Source organism: Anarhichas minor, unplaced genomic scaffold, assembly GCF_050575085.1.
Source record: "Anarhichas minor isolate MPS153535 unplaced genomic scaffold, ASM5057508v1 ptg000018l, whole genome shotgun sequence".
In the NCBI taxonomy this organism is placed as follows: Eukaryota; Metazoa; Chordata; class Actinopteri; order Perciformes; family Anarhichadidae; genus Anarhichas; species Anarhichas minor.
In genome coordinates, this window is record NW_027466464.1 from 3,971,626 (window position 1) to 3,988,311 (window position 16,686).

The 16,686-nt window shown below is 41.8% G+C and overlaps 3 protein-coding genes across 4 annotated transcripts; 1 reads left to right on the forward strand and 2 right to left on the reverse strand.

Annotated features, from left to right (window-relative positions):
* Positions 1–643: 643 nt before the first annotated feature.
* Positions 644–3,291, forward strand: LOC142953016 (ankyrin repeat domain-containing protein SOWAHA-like). The gene has a single exon (XM_076095075.1). It carries the CDS (start codon positions 644–646, stop codon positions 2,462–2,464), a length of 1,821 nt encoding a protein of 606 aa, XP_075951190.1. The 3' UTR covers positions 2,465–3,291.
* Positions 3,292–3,356: 65 nt separating this feature from the next.
* dhrsx (dehydrogenase/reductase (SDR family) X-linked) lies at positions 3,357–16,120 on the reverse strand. Its single transcript, XM_076094587.1, has 7 exons — positions 16,005–16,120; positions 11,125–11,232; positions 10,803–10,871; positions 7,681–7,782; positions 7,390–7,597; positions 5,374–5,581; positions 3,357–4,847 (listed from the first exon to the last, which is right to left on the reverse strand). The coding sequence occupies exons 1-7, from the start codon at positions 16,102–16,104 to the stop codon at positions 4,668–4,670; spliced, it is 975 nt and encodes a 324-aa protein (XP_075950702.1). The 5' UTR covers positions 16,105–16,120; the 3' UTR covers positions 3,357–4,667.
* LOC142952703 (E3 SUMO-protein ligase ZBED1-like) lies at positions 11,500–16,138 on the reverse strand. 2 transcript variants are annotated; one of them, XM_076094585.1, is made up of 3 exons: positions 16,005–16,138; positions 14,600–14,696; positions 11,500–14,034 (listed from the first exon to the last, which is right to left on the reverse strand). In XM_076094585.1, the coding sequence occupies exon 3, from the start codon at positions 14,009–14,011 to the stop codon at positions 11,999–12,001; it is 2,013 nt and encodes a 670-aa protein (XP_075950700.1). In that variant the 5' UTR covers positions 14,012–14,034; positions 14,600–14,696; positions 16,005–16,138; the 3' UTR covers positions 11,500–11,998. The 2 variants fall into 2 exon arrangements, with proteins under 2 accessions (XP_075950700.1, XP_075950701.1); XM_076094586.1 differs by lacking the exon at positions 14,600–14,696 and having other exon boundaries at positions 16,005–16,136.
* Positions 16,139–16,686: the final 548 nt, after the last annotated feature.

Sequence of the window (16,686 nt, forward strand, 5' to 3'; positions counted from 1 at the left end):
AGGTGCTTTTTTTTCAGCCGAACCTTAAACTTTTTCAATTTGAGCTGTGTGCCATCTTCAGTCACTATTAACCAGTAACATATACACAATATTTACACATATCAACACATCTAACCTAACCTGTATTATACAATCAAAATTAATAAAATAGGCCTTGTAGTTACAGATGTGGAGTCTTTTGGGTAATGCAATTTTTGAGCAGAGGCCTAAAAATAGGGCTAGGGTCCAAAAGGTTTTAATTCAGAAGGGAGAAAACTCAATGTTAAAATGTTTTATTTCATTTCAAACGTCATCACGTTTAAAAGTGCACGTAATGAAAGTATGTTTGGCAGTTCATAGAAACACGAATGACGTTTTTAACGGGTTTTAACCATAGGTTTTAAGCATCACCCCCCTCTACAGAACAAATGGTACGGTCTGCAAGTGTCCGTTTCCTGCACTCGGTTGCTAGGAGGCGAAGAACGCTAGAAATAGAACGCAGTGAAAAGCTCGACCTCACGTGGCACAGTTAGCGGTACTACTTCATTCATTTCTGCGCCGAATGATAACTCGTTTGATTTTGTCGGTATGGGACGGTACGACAGGAACGCATGTTTACGCGATGTTTTGCTGCTTTGACGGTTATTCAAATTAGTAGTTTACAATGGCGTCCGAGTGTACTCAAGAGGCAATTCTCGCCTTTCTAAAGGAGAAAGGGGGCAAAGTGAAAAACAAGGATTTAATTGCGCATTTTAAGGTCGTATTCCCGGAGGAGCCGGAGAAGAAAGCTGCTGTCCGTGAGACATTTAAAAAGTACGTGGACAACATTGCTTTTGTAAAGACTGAGAGTGAAGTGAAATATGTCCGCCTGAAGAAAATGTTTCGCGGTTCAGAGAAGGAGCAGCTGACCTGGAGTGTTAGCGACGGGACAGAAACCGAGCCGGTAACGTCTCGAGAGGAACTCCGTTATCCTGCAGGTTCAGACAGCCGTCGGGCTCGTGGCAGTGACGCAGCGGAGCTCCCAGCCCAGCCTCGCGCCGCAGGAGGTGAGGCGCAGCCACCTGGCGCAGGTTACGGAAGTGAGCGCCAGGTGAGAGTTCCGCATGATTTCAACACTGCGAATATTTTTACAGAGCAAACGGACGACACGAGTGAGTGTGGCGAGTTTGTTTGTGCAGTTGAGGAAGTAGACAGCCGCTCGGGTGAGATGGGAAACAGAGAAAGCTTCAAACGAGAGAGGAGGGACTCCAAGAAGAAGCAGGTTGTAAACGAGCCTGAAATACCAGAAATTTCAGTGACTAAAGCTTCGCCTGTTCCTGCAGAGGGATCTATGTTCATCCTGCTGGGGCCTGTACAAACCGGTCCTACAGGACAGGTAGACACAGGTAGTGTTGGACTCGGCCCCAGAGACGGACCGGTTGAGACGGAGTCTCTTTCAGCAGAAGGCCTGAATGAAGTAGAACACATTAACGTGGGGACCAGGAGCTCAAAAGGATCCCAACGGCAAGTTCCCTCCAGACAGCCGGAGTCAGACGAAGAGGCGGAGGATGAAGGGCAGTTGGATACACGCAGTCTGTTTGGGAGCGAAGGACTCGGCAGCCCCAAAGGCAGTCGTAAACACTTAATCGAGGTAATGAACAGCTCCCCCCAGGTGAGGCGGAGCATGGTGATACATCACCATGCATCAGTGTACCTGTCCTACAGGAATGATGGCGACTCGGCTTCCCTGGTCTCCTCCGACCCGGACGACGACAGGACCGCCGTCACTCTGGACCCGCTGGAACACGAGTGGATGATGTGCGCCTCGGACGGGGAGTGGGGCAGCTTGTGCCCCCTCCTCGCCACGGATCCGAGCCTCGTCCTGAGGAAGGACTTCGTCACCGGTTTCACCTGCTTGCACTGGGCGGCCAAGCGAGGCAAGCCCGAGCTGATGGCGCTGCTCATCAACTTTGCCAAGCAGCACGACGTCCCCATCAGCGCCGATGTCCGATCCAACAGCGGCTACACGCCCCTGCACGTGGCTGCCATGCACAACCACATGGAGGTGGTGAAGCTCCTGGTGGGGGCCTACGACGCCGATGTGGAGATCCGAGACTACAGCGGGAGGAAGGCCTGCCAGTACCTCACTGACAACGTGAGTGTAGACATGCGGGACATAATAGGAGCGTACGAGCGTGCTGACTCAAAGAACGCAGACCTCAGGGAAGGAGGCCGCTGGAGGTTCTCCAAGGCTCTCCAGTCCAACCTGAAGCCCCTCAGACTCCTCAACCCCAACGACTGGGACTCCGTGGACGGCGAGGTTCCACCCAGACAGAAAGTCGTCAGGAGGAAGTCCTCACTCAGCAGGATGAAGCCCAGACTGCAGAAGCTGCGCTTGAGGACATCGCAGATTGTCCACAGCGCCACGTTCCGAGACACGGAGGAGCAGGAGGGGTCAGGGAGAGGTTTCTTTAAGTCCAGACCCAAGACATATTTCTTTGGGTGAGATCAGTACTAATACAGTACAGGAAATGGTTTACAGGGATACCAACGGTACCAGCATACAATGATGTACAATGATGTACTGAAAAAAACATTTTTTACCCTCAGCTCTGTTTTACCTCGAGTGAAATGCCCCCGTATGACTTCGGTCCACTCACTACATTTAACCCTAAATGTTTGTGACTCGTTTCACCAACATTTGAGGTTAAAACAAAGTTACAGACCTCCTCTGAAAATACTAAAGCCACCTGGAGCGGGCTAAATCCAAGAAAGTGGATCAATCCCCTGGTTAGTGCGCTGCACAGCACTGACGTATATGAATGGGTTACTTAACAGGAATATATATCCACTGATGGTGTGTTAGGACAGAGATGAGGAATCAGTGTCTCTGTTATTATGCCAGCCAGCCTCTTTCTGTGTAAGCACACGTTTAACAGTACTGATACAGTACTGTTCATATGATGTCATATCCTTTAACTGCACACTGAAAATTGCTGATGACCGTTTTCTCCAGTAGAACCGGATTGATACATTGGCAGGGCCTGTATCTTGGCTTATTAGCAAAATGTCACACTCGGCACAAAAATATCGTGATAAAAATAAGCCTGATATATTGTCATTTTTTGTACAAATTCAAATATGTACATAATTGCATTATATGACTATCATTTCCTTTGATCTATTTTGTTACATCTTTGCACATTTGAACAAAATCAGCTCTTAGATTTGTATTTGCACATTATAACACAAACCTTATGTTAAAGAATGGTAAATGTTTCCTGGGTTAAGGGGCCATTCTAAGGTTGTGCATGTTTGATGTTCTTACTGATTAAATCAATAAAAGTGCATTATTGCATATTCATAAAGGCTTGTCTGATTTGACAATTTTTATTCATATACTAATTGTATACATGTAAAATTCATTCATACGAAGCAATTTGTTAATTAGTGTTTATTAACACATTGTGAATCGGTGGCACATCTTAATCTGTTAATATAATAACTGTAAACTCACATGACTATAAATTAGTACAATCTGGAATAAAGGCATAATTCACAGTGATCGTGGTAAACCATTTGTGCGCAGTATAATCAGTTTGATTGGAATACAGTTTTTGATGCTGACACACTGAAATGTATCCAGAACATTAAACAGAGAAGAGTTCAGGCCCAGGATCATAAACATAAATATATCAACATGAACTTTTTTTATACTTATAGAAAGTAAGACGACACCATGATCCGGGACGACGATTTACATTCATGTAATCTTTGAAAACGTATCACATATAGTTATAGACTTCCATTAAAAAGCAATTTGCAAGAATTTGTTAAAACAACTGGTCACTGTGAATTATGAAATGCACTCAAATAAAATATAATAAGATGGATCCAAGTTGACATCTTGGATCGTCAACTAAAGCTATCAGCATGTGGGGACTCTTTGAGTTAAATATGTGAAATGATATTGCACTATAAATGCTAATTCAATATATGAATGTAAAAATAAATTTTCATTAAGGCAAAAAAAGTGCACTTTGTGGTATACAAATGGAATATTTATACCCTAAAACTGAATCCACTTAAAGGGCCGGTGTGTAGGATCTGACGGCATCTTTAAGTGAAGTTGCAGATTGCAACTGGAACGTCTACCGTGTTTCCTTTCAGCAATAAGGTACATTCAATAATTAATTATGTTTGGCATAGAGATAAATTAAAATGTGTGAAAACTCACTTTTCAGTAGACTCGATGTTTAAATTAGTCCCAGATTCTATGTTGTGATTGAATACTGATTCTATACAACTTACAAACTCACACGTCACATTAAATCACAAATATGGAAATCATCTGTCGGCTTCAATAGGCAACACTAAGGCCTGTAGGAATTTCATGTGCTCTGACTGTCTGTGGATATTTAACACAGCAACGCTGCTCTATATGGGAGCAAGATATTAACATATCAAAGTGTGGTTTAGTCTCTATAAACAGAAGAGGTTTGCCATTTTCAAGTTTGAATTTAATAAATTATCAACAGTTTTCATGTTGTTTCAGTTATATTGATATTTTTTTTTTTTTAAGCTGTAGCTCTAAAACCATCTGTGTCAGCAGACGTGGACGGCCTGGAAGTCTAGATGTTTGAGTGTTGGGACACTATATGAAGTCAGGCAGCGGTTCGGTAAGACTTGTGACTCTGGAGGATGTGGAACTATATCTGAAGGTCCACCAGCTCACAGCTCTTCTTCCACAGCTCGGCTTGTAGCTCGGAGTCGTAGGAGCTGTCGGAGGACTGAGTCTTGTGGCTGTTATACAGGTAACAGGCCCCCACGCCCTCCATCTCAGAGGCAGCTGCGGCATAGATGGATATGGACGCTCCCTCTGCTGGAGTCTGAGAAGAGCATGCAAGAGAAACAATGGAAGTTTAGTTGATGAACATGAGGAGGTATTTATAAGATTTGGTCATTTGCATTAACACTGCCACCAAATGATTATATAAGTTGAGAACATATCGTCACCATTCTCCAATGCCATTTGTTCTCTCACATCCCTCTCATGTTGAATGAGAGTCAATATTACAGAACCACTTACAAATGTCTGAGGCAATGGAATATAAACCACTGGAGGAGCATAGGATGAGACAGGAAATCATTACGGTGAAATGTAGTTGATGGCACTGATATTTTCTATCCATTAACGAATGAACAGGAAATTAAATCCTGAAACTGCTCTGCTTTTGTCGAGACTACTTTCACAGGGACCGGAGAAAAAACCCAACATGTATTCTTTCAGAACACGGTCGTTTCAGAAACAGTTTCCTGTTTCTGTGTCAGGTGGGTTTCACCACTGCCCCGCCCCTTTACAGAGACCTTTCTTTGTCTCAGCAACACACTGATCTGGCCAGACTGAAGACGTACCCTGAACAGCATCTTGGCCACGGGTCTCTTCAGCGCCTGCGCGAGGCTCCACAGGTTGTCGTACAGCGCCGTGTCCACCATGCCGGGGTCCACGGCGTTGACGGTCACCGGGAAGCCGCCGGCCGTAAGCTGCTCCTGCAGGTAGTAGGTGAAGAGGACCAGAGCCAGTTTGCTTTGGGAATAAGCACCGTGGGAGCTGTAGCAGATCCTAGAGCGGGGGAGAGGGATGCTATCAGAGTCTTTGTCAGCTTCACACACTGAGCTCCAACAGTGGTTATGGTTCGGAGCTGTGAGTTGACTATGTTGGTTTGAAGGCTCTTGAAGAAGAGATACAACAATGCACACATTAAACAATTATATCTAAAAGCTAGACATGCGTACAGGTTTGTTGCTGTATTAACCAGGATTTGGTAGCTCGCTTCAAAGCGAATTTAAAGTTCACAGAAAAAGCTGTTAGAGCAAACGATGTGTTGCAGAATGGAACCTTCCAGTTACCACTTGAAGCTGCTCCAGTGGATTTGCTGCAGCTCTGTAATCTCTTCAAGTATTTGCAGAAAGGCTGAGGAGCTAAAGACCAAGTCCACTTACACATTCAAACTCAAGCTTTACATGATGAAAATCAATAAAGCTTACAAAACTTTGAAATCTTGTATTTACTTAAAATGTGGCACTGATGGTATCATATTCTCCAAGATTTTCAAGGACCAATTGGTAAGACACTCTATAGATTTAATTACAGGCTGGCTGGCCTGAGACCAGGCAGCCAAACCAAAGGACAGATGTAAAAATAGCATTGAGTTTAGAAAAATATGGCTAGCATTTTAAAACAGCTAAGGCTGGCCTTAATCTTCTTTGCATGACTTAAAATGTATCGGAGACTCTAAAATAATCCTTAATTACTTAATCTCTGTTACTTGTTTAAGGATTCTTATGCAGGTTTTTTTAACATATGTACAATTAGTTTTCTTTGTATTTGGTTAGCTTTTCTGCAACAATATCACAGGTTTTGCCAGATACATAGACAACTGTTCATCTACTTGAATACCTAAACCAGCCCGTCTCTCTTCAGATTGTCTCCACACACACACACACACACACACACACACACACACACACACACACACGCACACTTCCTGAGATGAGGCGATGCCACTGAAAGGACTGCTCTGTATTCTTCTTTGTGCTATCTATGAGGCAATATTGTCATTAAAAAAGCAATAACTGCAACAACAGCAGAACACAGATGACAGATGTCCGACGTCTGCACACGGACTGATCCTTCTTCTTTACCACAGTAAGGGAATACTGCAGACGGCAGAATGTAGCATCATATCATAGCCAAGACTGTAAAATAGTTTCATTATTTGGATTTGGGCTAGCAGCTCCGTGGGGTTAAATGCTAATATCAGCCTCATGCTCACAATGACATATTAACAAATGTAATGTTTATCATGTTATATATGATCATAGTTTGGTGTGTTAGCGTCTTCTGCTTTTGGCTGTTCCCGTCAAACTCCACACAGAGAGGTCCTGACCGGGGATCGAACCCACTACCTGCATGCTGTGAGGTGACAGTGCACCACGCCGGTGCGTTAGCATGCTACCATCTACTAATTTAGCAGTAAACTATAACTAGATGGAAAGTCAGAGGATCACTAAAATCATCAGTAGGACTAATCTGAGGGCGTGATGTGCTGCGAGCATTTGTGTTCAGTTCTAAATCTCTTGAAAATATCTTTTACTATTGCGCTGTGTTTATTGCCCCGCACCAATCACCACGCCAAATTCCTTGTATGTGCAAACATACTTGGCAATAAACCGGTTTTTGATTCCGATTTCAACCACGCACTGACTGACTGCGTTGTCTCTTGTAACGCCCACCCTCCTGGTAAACACTGTTAGCTGCAAGCTGCCGGCTCAGCCAACGCCATCTTTAGATCTGTGTGGAGGCAATTCCTCAATCCTATTTATGCTCGCAATTTAGAACCCTCAGAATCATCAGCATCAGGCATTCACCTCCTGTTCAAGTCATCCATGTGCACGATGCCTGCGTAGTGTGTAGCGGAGGACATGTTGATGATTCTGGAGCAGCAGCCCTGTCGCCCCGACCTCTTCAGCGTGCCCAGCAGCAGGTTAGTCAGCAGGAAGTGGCCGAGGTAGTTGAGCGTGAAGTGGAACTCAAAGCCGTCCTCCGTCTGTCTCTCAGGAACCATCATGGTTCCAGCTGCACGGACACAGATATGCTCTTAGTGTACGCAGTGTGTCTGTGCGTATGATCTTCTCTTTCATGCATTTACCGCAGCTTACCGTTGTTAACCAGAACATGGAGCGGGAGACCTCGGTCTTTGAACGCCTGAGCAAACTGCCGCACTGATTTGAGTGAGGTCAGGTCTAAGAAGACGAACTCCACTGTGAACAGAAAAGCAGCCACGTTAGGTAAACACAGAGGACCCGTTTAAACGGTTTTAAGATTAAGATTGAAATATTAATATAAGCATGAAGTGCTGGAACCAACAAATAAAGAATTCAACATATAAGACATGTCATAGAGTGTGAAAACATCTTTCTTCTGAATGTAACGCTGCACTCATTGATTTGGTTTTACTTGGGGCAGCAGAACAAGCTGTGATCACAATACTGAGATATTCTTAATCGATAAAGTAGTTTTAGCAATCAAAATGCTCCCAAACTTGTATTTTGCACCCTGAGATGAAAGTACAGAAGTATGGAGCACAAAATAGCATCACGTCTCTACCATTTCATTGAATTCCATTTACAAAAACTGGATTTGGCGTCTTCAAATCAAAATCCTCATCTTCAATCAATCATTTTATAGAGTATGTGGGCTGGAGACCAAACCACAGAGCTGAAAGAGACTGAAGAGCTTACAAAGCATATCGAGATGCACACGGGACAATTTAAAAAGAATATAAGTTAAACGGCTTTGAACCTAGAATGTGTTCCCCTAAATCCTGGTTTTAGTTCTTAGCAGCTTCACGCATGTCATTCATGTCAAGATTTTATAATGTAAGGAACTCTGCTTCACTTTAATCAGTCTATGAACAGCTGGCTGCTTCCATGAGTCCCATTTAAAGCCGCTTTCATCAGCACTCCTCAGGCCTCGGGCCCAGAGCAGAGCACTTTGTACAGGGTAGGAAATTTACATATTTTTTAGGGGGCAATTTTTGCCCCCACTGACTGAAATCCAGGGGCATTTAAAAACAAATTGGGGGCACTTTTTGAAACTTGTGAAATAACATTTAACCTTTGTTCAAAATAATAAATATACTTATTTAGGCTTACAGTATATGAGCAATTGTCATCAAATGGCAATAATAAGACTATTAGGCAGTAGTCTACAGATTCAAAGTGTTTTCTTAGATTTTTTTGAACAAAAAACAAACATAAATCAGACAATCAATTTCACTTTTTCTTATTTCTTTGTGGTAATTTATTATTACATTTTTTAAACAACTATTAAGTCAACGATGCCTTGATTACATATACATCAGTCATTGTATGGAATTATTGAGAAAGATATTTTTGTAGCACCTCAAATATTGTGATATTACCCATTTCTGTCCTGAACATATGCATCAGTCATTGTGTGGAATTTTTGAGAAAAACATTTTTATAGCACCTTAACTTTTTTTAAATGTGCCATTTGAAGTACAAATTCAGTTCAGAGTTTTTACTTAGTAAAATATCTTAATTGACTGTCAGTCAGGTATTATTCATTTCCAGCAACCCTCAAATCAAAGAATAGAGACACTTTACGCACAATTTAGGTGTATTTTCCCTTTAACTCACGAGATGCAGGTAGCATGTTTTATACTTAATGCGAATATAATTAATTTAATCTAATTCCCATTATGCAATATGTATACTTTGCTGGCATCTTATTCTGAAAACCGGATGTTCATCTGAAGAAACCGGATGTTGTCTCACGTTAATCTTTCCGCTAACTTTCAAAGTCCTTACTCGCTCCCGATCTGTGCCGTATGAGTTTACCGTGAATGTCAGCATATAGGTGCACTAACATGTAAGTGTCTGCTGAGTTGACCGCAGTCTCGCAGTCACAGGTCTGATTAAGAAGCGCTCATTTATTTATTTGTTTAGAACGTTCGGTTCTTCACGCACACATCAGTCAAGGCGAAAATCAAAAACATTCTATGGCAACTGGACCGGGTCATATAGGCTACGATGTTTTTGACAAGTTCATTAAATTATCATTATTATTAGAGGAAATTATGGGGGCATTTTTTGCCCCTCTCCTAGTGATATCAGGGGCAAAATTATATTTCTTAGGGGCAGTTTTGCCCTCGTGTATGTCCGACGCTGACTTTGTACAAGTTTAGTATTCTAGAATTGATTTTCAAAATGAGAGGAAATAGGTTAGATTCATGAAATCCTCAGTTTTATGTTAAGCACAAACCAGAACAAATGACTTCAACCAAATAAACCCTTCAATGGCATTTCCTGGACTTATTTCATATTCATTTATATTATGTTAAAAAAGTACAAAAAAAAGTCATAGTATAGTATTTTGGAAAAAGTCATAAAAAGACAGTATAGTATGACAAAAAAGTAAAACATGTTGAAAAAAGTCATAAAAACATCATAGTATCGTATGTCGAATAAATCATTTGGATTGCATGGACCCAGTCGTGGAGGTGAAATGCTGAACCTATTTGTTTGGAGCAGGTCATGCGGTATTACACATCTTTAAAATCTAAAATAAACAATTACGTGATAAACGGTAGATTCATTTCCTTTAGATTCTCAATTCTGTTGCTTTAAAGACTTCACCATTAGCTAACCTGACTAAAGGGAGTGGAATGAGACCACTGCGGTCACAGGATAGAACAACTGAAATATATACAATAGTGATATAGGACATGTTGACATGTAGTGTGACAGTAGCACAAGCAGAGGTGTGTATTCAACTGAGCAACAGTGAGTTTTATTGCTTATGATTTCAGCTGGAGAAATGGTCCTCGCTGACGGGCGGCTCTGTAACATACACAGCTGTAACAGTAGATCAAGACCTAACATCCAGATGTTTACCCCGTAACCTGCACACAGATGGAGCAACCTTTGCAGCAGCAGCTGCCTTCTCCAGATCTTTGTCACATCAACATCAGTTTTTAGGGAAATATAAAAGCTAATATTGATTATGAATATCAAAAAAAGGATTGGGAACTTTTTCAGAGATGGCTAATTTAAAGAAAAAAATTATTCAGACGACAAATGACTTCATACAGCCAAAGTCTTGTATGTATATTTGAATACAGAACATTTTGTATCAACTGGCAGCTTTGGTTTGAAGGCTCCACTAGTCTCTCAGCTCACATTCTATACCAGACTATTGAAAGAGTTCTTTTCTTTTGTCTTAAATGACATGTGACCAGAGACAGACAGATGATTACCTTTCCCCTCGACGCCTTCCTCTTGGATCCTGCCGACGGCCGCTGCTCCCTCCTCCCTCTCGTTTCCAGCTGGAGATGATGGAGATCAGAGAGACTTGGTAGGCGGATGTCCAGCAGATATCTACTGCATCTCAACCGGACTGGCTAAAGCTCATGTCGCTACTAATTATTCATTCTTTCTGAAAATGATTAGCTGTCATGTATCAAGCTAGGCTGTATTTATGAAACATTTTGACAACATCACGTTTGACTGAAATGTAAAAGGTGGCCGATCCTGGTGGATCTTTCACACTCAAGAGGTATTTGGAATAATCCACCCTACCTATGACAACATGCATGCCGAGGCGTGCCAGGTGCCTCGCTGTCTCATAACCCATTCCTCTGGTTCCCCCCGTCACAACGGCAACCCTTCCATTCTGCTTGGGCATGACTGTGTAGGAGAGAGCGGATCACATGACAACATTATCCAATCCTTCATTTGCAGATGTTTTTAGGACTCAATATGATTCAATGTTTGTGTGAAGAACAGGTAGTGTTACATAAACTATGTCAGGACAGGAACGTCTAATCTGTAATTATTCAAGAATCAATTCATATAATTTAAAATACGTTGCCCCTGTGAAAGATGAATAATTGTGAGTGTATTCATAAAAATGCACCAATGTTACAATAAAAAAGTCAAACAGTCAGTAAAATGTTGAAGACAAAAACCTTTACTTTCATAGATTGCTTTTACATCATAATCACATGTGCCAGTGTTCTGCACAGCAAGACATAAAACCCATCCATTGTTAATGCTGAAATATCCATAAACATTTGGTTTATACCATCTACTGAACAGATGTGATGACTGTAGCAGTTTAAGGATTTCCTCTGATTAATGCGATGGCAAAATAAAAAAAAAAGTGATTTGTAGAGTTGATTTATAGGCTTTAATAAACTCCTTCCAGTTTGAAGTTTTTCTTTCCTGAGAAGATTGATTTCAATCTCATTTTTTAACAAAGTACAACAAGTTCTCTGGAATTAATTTTAAAAAGGACTATGTAAGACAATATAGGTAAAAACTCTTGAAAAAAAAAAAGAAAAAAAAAAAAAAAGGTAATTACTGCTACAACAGTTCCATTACAAGGAATAAAGTCATCACAATTCTTTAACTTTTTGCTTATTTTAAGCGCAGAGTCACTCAAAAGGCTCTCCTAAACGTTGTCCAAATCCCCCTCACAGGGTTCAGGCTCATAGTAGCTTCTCGAGTTCTCGTACAAGAAGATCTGCTGATCTACTAAAGCTGGAGCTATGCGGTTCCTTTTCCCACACAGAGCAGTCCCAGAGGAGCCGAACAGCCGGTGACACGGCACACTGGTGGCAGGAACACACCAGTACTTCTGGAGCACCTTAGGGAGGGCGGGGAACAAGGGCGCATGACTCGACCACCAGAATAAAGGGTCTTCATTCAGACCGAGGACTCTTTGTGCTTTGTAGTTGCTCAGCTCCTCCAACACCTGTGCATGCAGCTCCTCCTGGCTCTGGTCTGTATCGAACTGACAAAATATGGCAGCCAAAGGGTTGTCTTGGGTTGAACTCCTGGCAGGTTCTCTTAAAGGCGCAGGCTTTTTGCTCGGTGGCTCATCAGAGTCCAAGGAGAAATCATCTAGGCACGGTCGCTCTGCAATCTGCTTCTCCAGGATCGCTTTCGCCTCCTCTATGATGGTACTCTCAACTTTGGAGCGCTCCTGAGTGGACAGGAAGGGCAACTTCTTGTACCGAGGGTCCAAAAATGTAGCAACGTTGAGGAACGTTGCTATGTCTTGCGACGGCGGTGTATCCTGTGAGTAGGTGCTGGATAGGACCTTTGAGATGATCTCTTTGGTCATGCTGATCTCTTTGAGGTCCCCGTCCTTGACCTTGAGGGTGGTGTTCAGCAGCATATGAAGCACGGGCCGAACCATGCTGATGGTTGGGTACCTACAAGAAGTGATCATGTTCGCCACAACTTTAAAAGGCTGAAGGATTTCAATCAAGTCATACAACAAAGCCCAGTGAGTGCCTTCAAAGCTGAAATGATGACTGCTGGAACTCTCTCCAAGTGTCGCAGTTATAGCAATTTGTTGCTCCTCCAGTCTTTGCAACATTGCCAACGTGGCCAACCAAGACCTGGGCCTGTCTGCGATGAGTGCACACTGTGGGAGGCCATGCTGCTTCTGTTTCTCCTTCAGCAGATACAGCGTCGGTTCTTGAAAATAGTCGACCAGTTTTCGGCAACATCCCAAAAAGCTGTCGACTCGCGGCAACTGGAAGGCTTCGTCCACCGCACGGTTGATGGTGTGTCCGAGGCAAGGCATTTCCACGGAGAGGTCTAGGAGCGAGCATGCTTTGACAACGTCAACTGAACTGTTTGTGGTGGCACCGCTGACTTTGTGAGTTATCCCCCACTCAACGAACGCCTCGTACATCGCTCTGGTGATGTTCTCAGCTGTGTTGTCCTCTTGCACTTCGAAGGTTTTAAGACACCTGTTGATCATAGAGAAGCCCATAGTACTACTGTAGTTAACTGAATGCATAGAGAGCGAAATGTAGGTCCTTTTCTGGGTTTGGCTTTGCCAAAGGTCAGTGGTCACGCCACAGTTCACAACCCCAGCAAGCTCGCAGAAGACCATGTCCCGGGTACGGCAGTACATCTGAGGGAGCATTTTAACGGCCACGTCACTTTTGCTCGGTAGAGAGTACCCAGGATCGACGGTACTCAACAAGGTCTTGAAAGTAGGCTCTTCAACTACAGATACAGGGTACAGCCCCTCACAGATGAAGTTGATGACGGCTATTGTTAGATCACTGTGTCGCCTGTTTTCATCATCTAAACTCGGCTTTAGGTTTGTGTCCTGGGACGGTTGCTGAACAGGTACAAGCGAAGGCTCGGTCTTTATCCTGGAGAACGCCATGGCAAACGCCTCGCGCATCTGATCCGTGTTGCTCCTCACATATGCGTTGAATTCTACGGGGTGGTTCTTCTCAAGGTGGTACATAAGATTGGAGGTGTTTCCGGAGTAAGCGATTTGACTCATACACACGCGACAGTATATCCGTTTCCAGTGCAATATGAAGCCATTTGCATCCGTGTCAAAGCCAAAGTATTTCCAGACTTTGCTTTTTGCCCGCGGGTGCGACACCAGTTTGGGGCCAGAGCATGAAGGTCCTGAACTTTTACCCTCCATCGGTTCCTTCACTTATTGAGCACCTAACAAGAATAGTGAAATACACATTTGAAGGATGTGGTTAAAAAAAAAACAGTCGAGCAATTTGTGAAGCTACGCTGAGATGGGATTTTGAAAATCAGTCAGCAATGCTCACAACAAACTAGATCACAGTGAAAAATCATAAAGAGTTCTGCAATACATTCTACCTTCATGAAGTTTATAATGTTCCGTTTTTATTGACATTGTTTAAGAGGTATTCAATTGTAATACAATAGTAATTATAGTGCCGTTTCTAATTGTTTTTACACATATGACCCAACATGATCATACAGTTGAATAGACACAGGATGACTAACAGATTATAACCTTCATGAAGGGAGGAATTCTTGCAGGACTGTGGTATTAGACTGCACACGCTTTAGCTAGCTGTACCTAATAAACTGGCAACAGAGTGTATTCAAATGGTGTTTTTAATAAGAGCTCTCTCGACCACATTTTAAGTGTATTAGCCCGTTATTAGTTCATTGTAATTAAGTGATAATAAAACATAATTCAACACCAGTTATCTGAAGGATTTTCATTCAACACAATTCAGTATTTGGTCACCACTAGCTGGCATTAAAACACAGGCCTGGGTGCAAGCAAAGAACCAGTCTTCATCATTTCAGAGATCAGGTCAGTGCCGACAGCCTGGAATGAGTCACTGGATACAAACACAGATTAAGGGCACATTTCAAAATGGAGGGGAAAACACGTAGTCGCCTTAAACAGCACTGATGTCCAAACCAACAAAATAAAGAAAGGAAAAAATGAATAAAAAGAGGGCAGCTGCAAAACTGGAATTTTTGCAAAAAATCACGAGCCAGTCAGACTTTACCTTTTAGTCACAGTTTGGGAAATTCCATATAAATAACTAGAATTTAGGAAATCCTCTTACTAGCTGATAAATAGCCTGCAGTCTCTGTGAGATTAGAAGTGTGTAAAGCTCAGGTCCAACCCGCCTCATGCTGTCTGGAGACACAATCCTCTCTTTGTCTTACAAACTAAAGTAGTATTTGTTTGTCACATACAAAGGGTGTACTGATACCTCGCAGTGGAACACAGCGCCGCTTTCAACATCAGTTTGAGTAGTTCATGTGTGTGCATACAAGAGCTATATTTATAAAATATACATTCTATTAATAATCAATCACCTCAATGAGGGTAAACATATCTTCATAGTAGGCTATAAATACTATTCTGTTATGTCTTGTAGTAATAATCTCCTAAAAAAATGTAACACAATTTGCAATTATTATTGAAAATGGAATAAAACCAATATTGTGATAACTTAAAAAGACTAGAGTGTACATTTCCAAACATGACATCAGTGTTAAATATGATTGGTTTCAGTAAACTACCATGACACTAAGAGTATTATACGTTTTCTATACCATACTTTTACATTAATCGGTAAAATGTTATTTCAGTATCATTCCGGCATTTTTATTACATTGTTGGTCTAATTTATTAGGCTATTAGGTTTATTACATTTTGAGGTCTAAGTAGGTTTCAAACGCTAAAGTATTAATGAACGAGCTCACATTCAATACTTCATAAAACGGCAAAAATCTATAGATACAATATCAGACAGACTTAGTTTCCAGTCATGCATTGGCTATTCTGATATAGCTAATACGTTAACACGATGTTCATACCTGACTATTGTTTTAAGACTTTTTAAAAATGTGAAGGTGCCAAACTCGGTTAGAAACATTGACACTTTACACAACCCCACGGTCCCTCCGGCAGCATCTCTCTTCACTACAGTCGCGTTCTTTAGATTTGATTCATCAGTATTTATTTTGTTGGAAGATTATGACGAACTAACGCGATATCATACCGATCATATATATGTAAACAGTCCCATTTCTAACGGAGATCCGCATGGAAACGGCACATAATGTGCATGCCGGGAGATTATAACTTCAAATAATATCATTTGCTAAATAACATATACATTGATTTTTACCTGGTAGCGTGAAAGATCTGTTGAACATCTGATAGAAGAGAACTTTCATTCCGCATAGGTACAGCCTGAGGAGAGGCAGCAGCACGGACTGCAGCCACATTATGCTTCCGACTTCGTCTGTGCTTCACGTCAAAGTGTCCGACTCAGCGCCTGCGAGGGATTTATCTGTCCGTGGTTCCGCCTCCAGGAAAATGGCGTCACATGATGGAAAAGTTGGTTGAGATGAACTGTTAAGACAAGAAAGCTTACTTTTAGGACCCTCTCTTCTTCCTTCTACATTTCATGAATGCATTGTACTGTATTGTAACGTAGGCTTAAAGTTGTGGTCTAAACCACTGCCTCATTTAACACACTCTTTCGTGGTACAAAATGTAAAACATTTTTATTAGTATTTATTATGCGTCATGTCTTACTTGTAAAAATAAATACTGTATAAAAGATTCTAATAGGTGATAATTCATGAGTCATGTGTCAAAACCATGTAAGCTACAGGATTTCCTAAAGAGAAGGAAATAATTATATTGAATACTTTTTTTTGTTGGAATGTGGACAGTTTGCATTCATGCAGAGCAAGTGACAAATCATATTACGCAAACGTTTTTAAAAAGGTACATGCTATAAAAATGAGTATTTTATTTAGTCTAGTTACGATGTTATGTTAATATTTAAACACAAACCATGA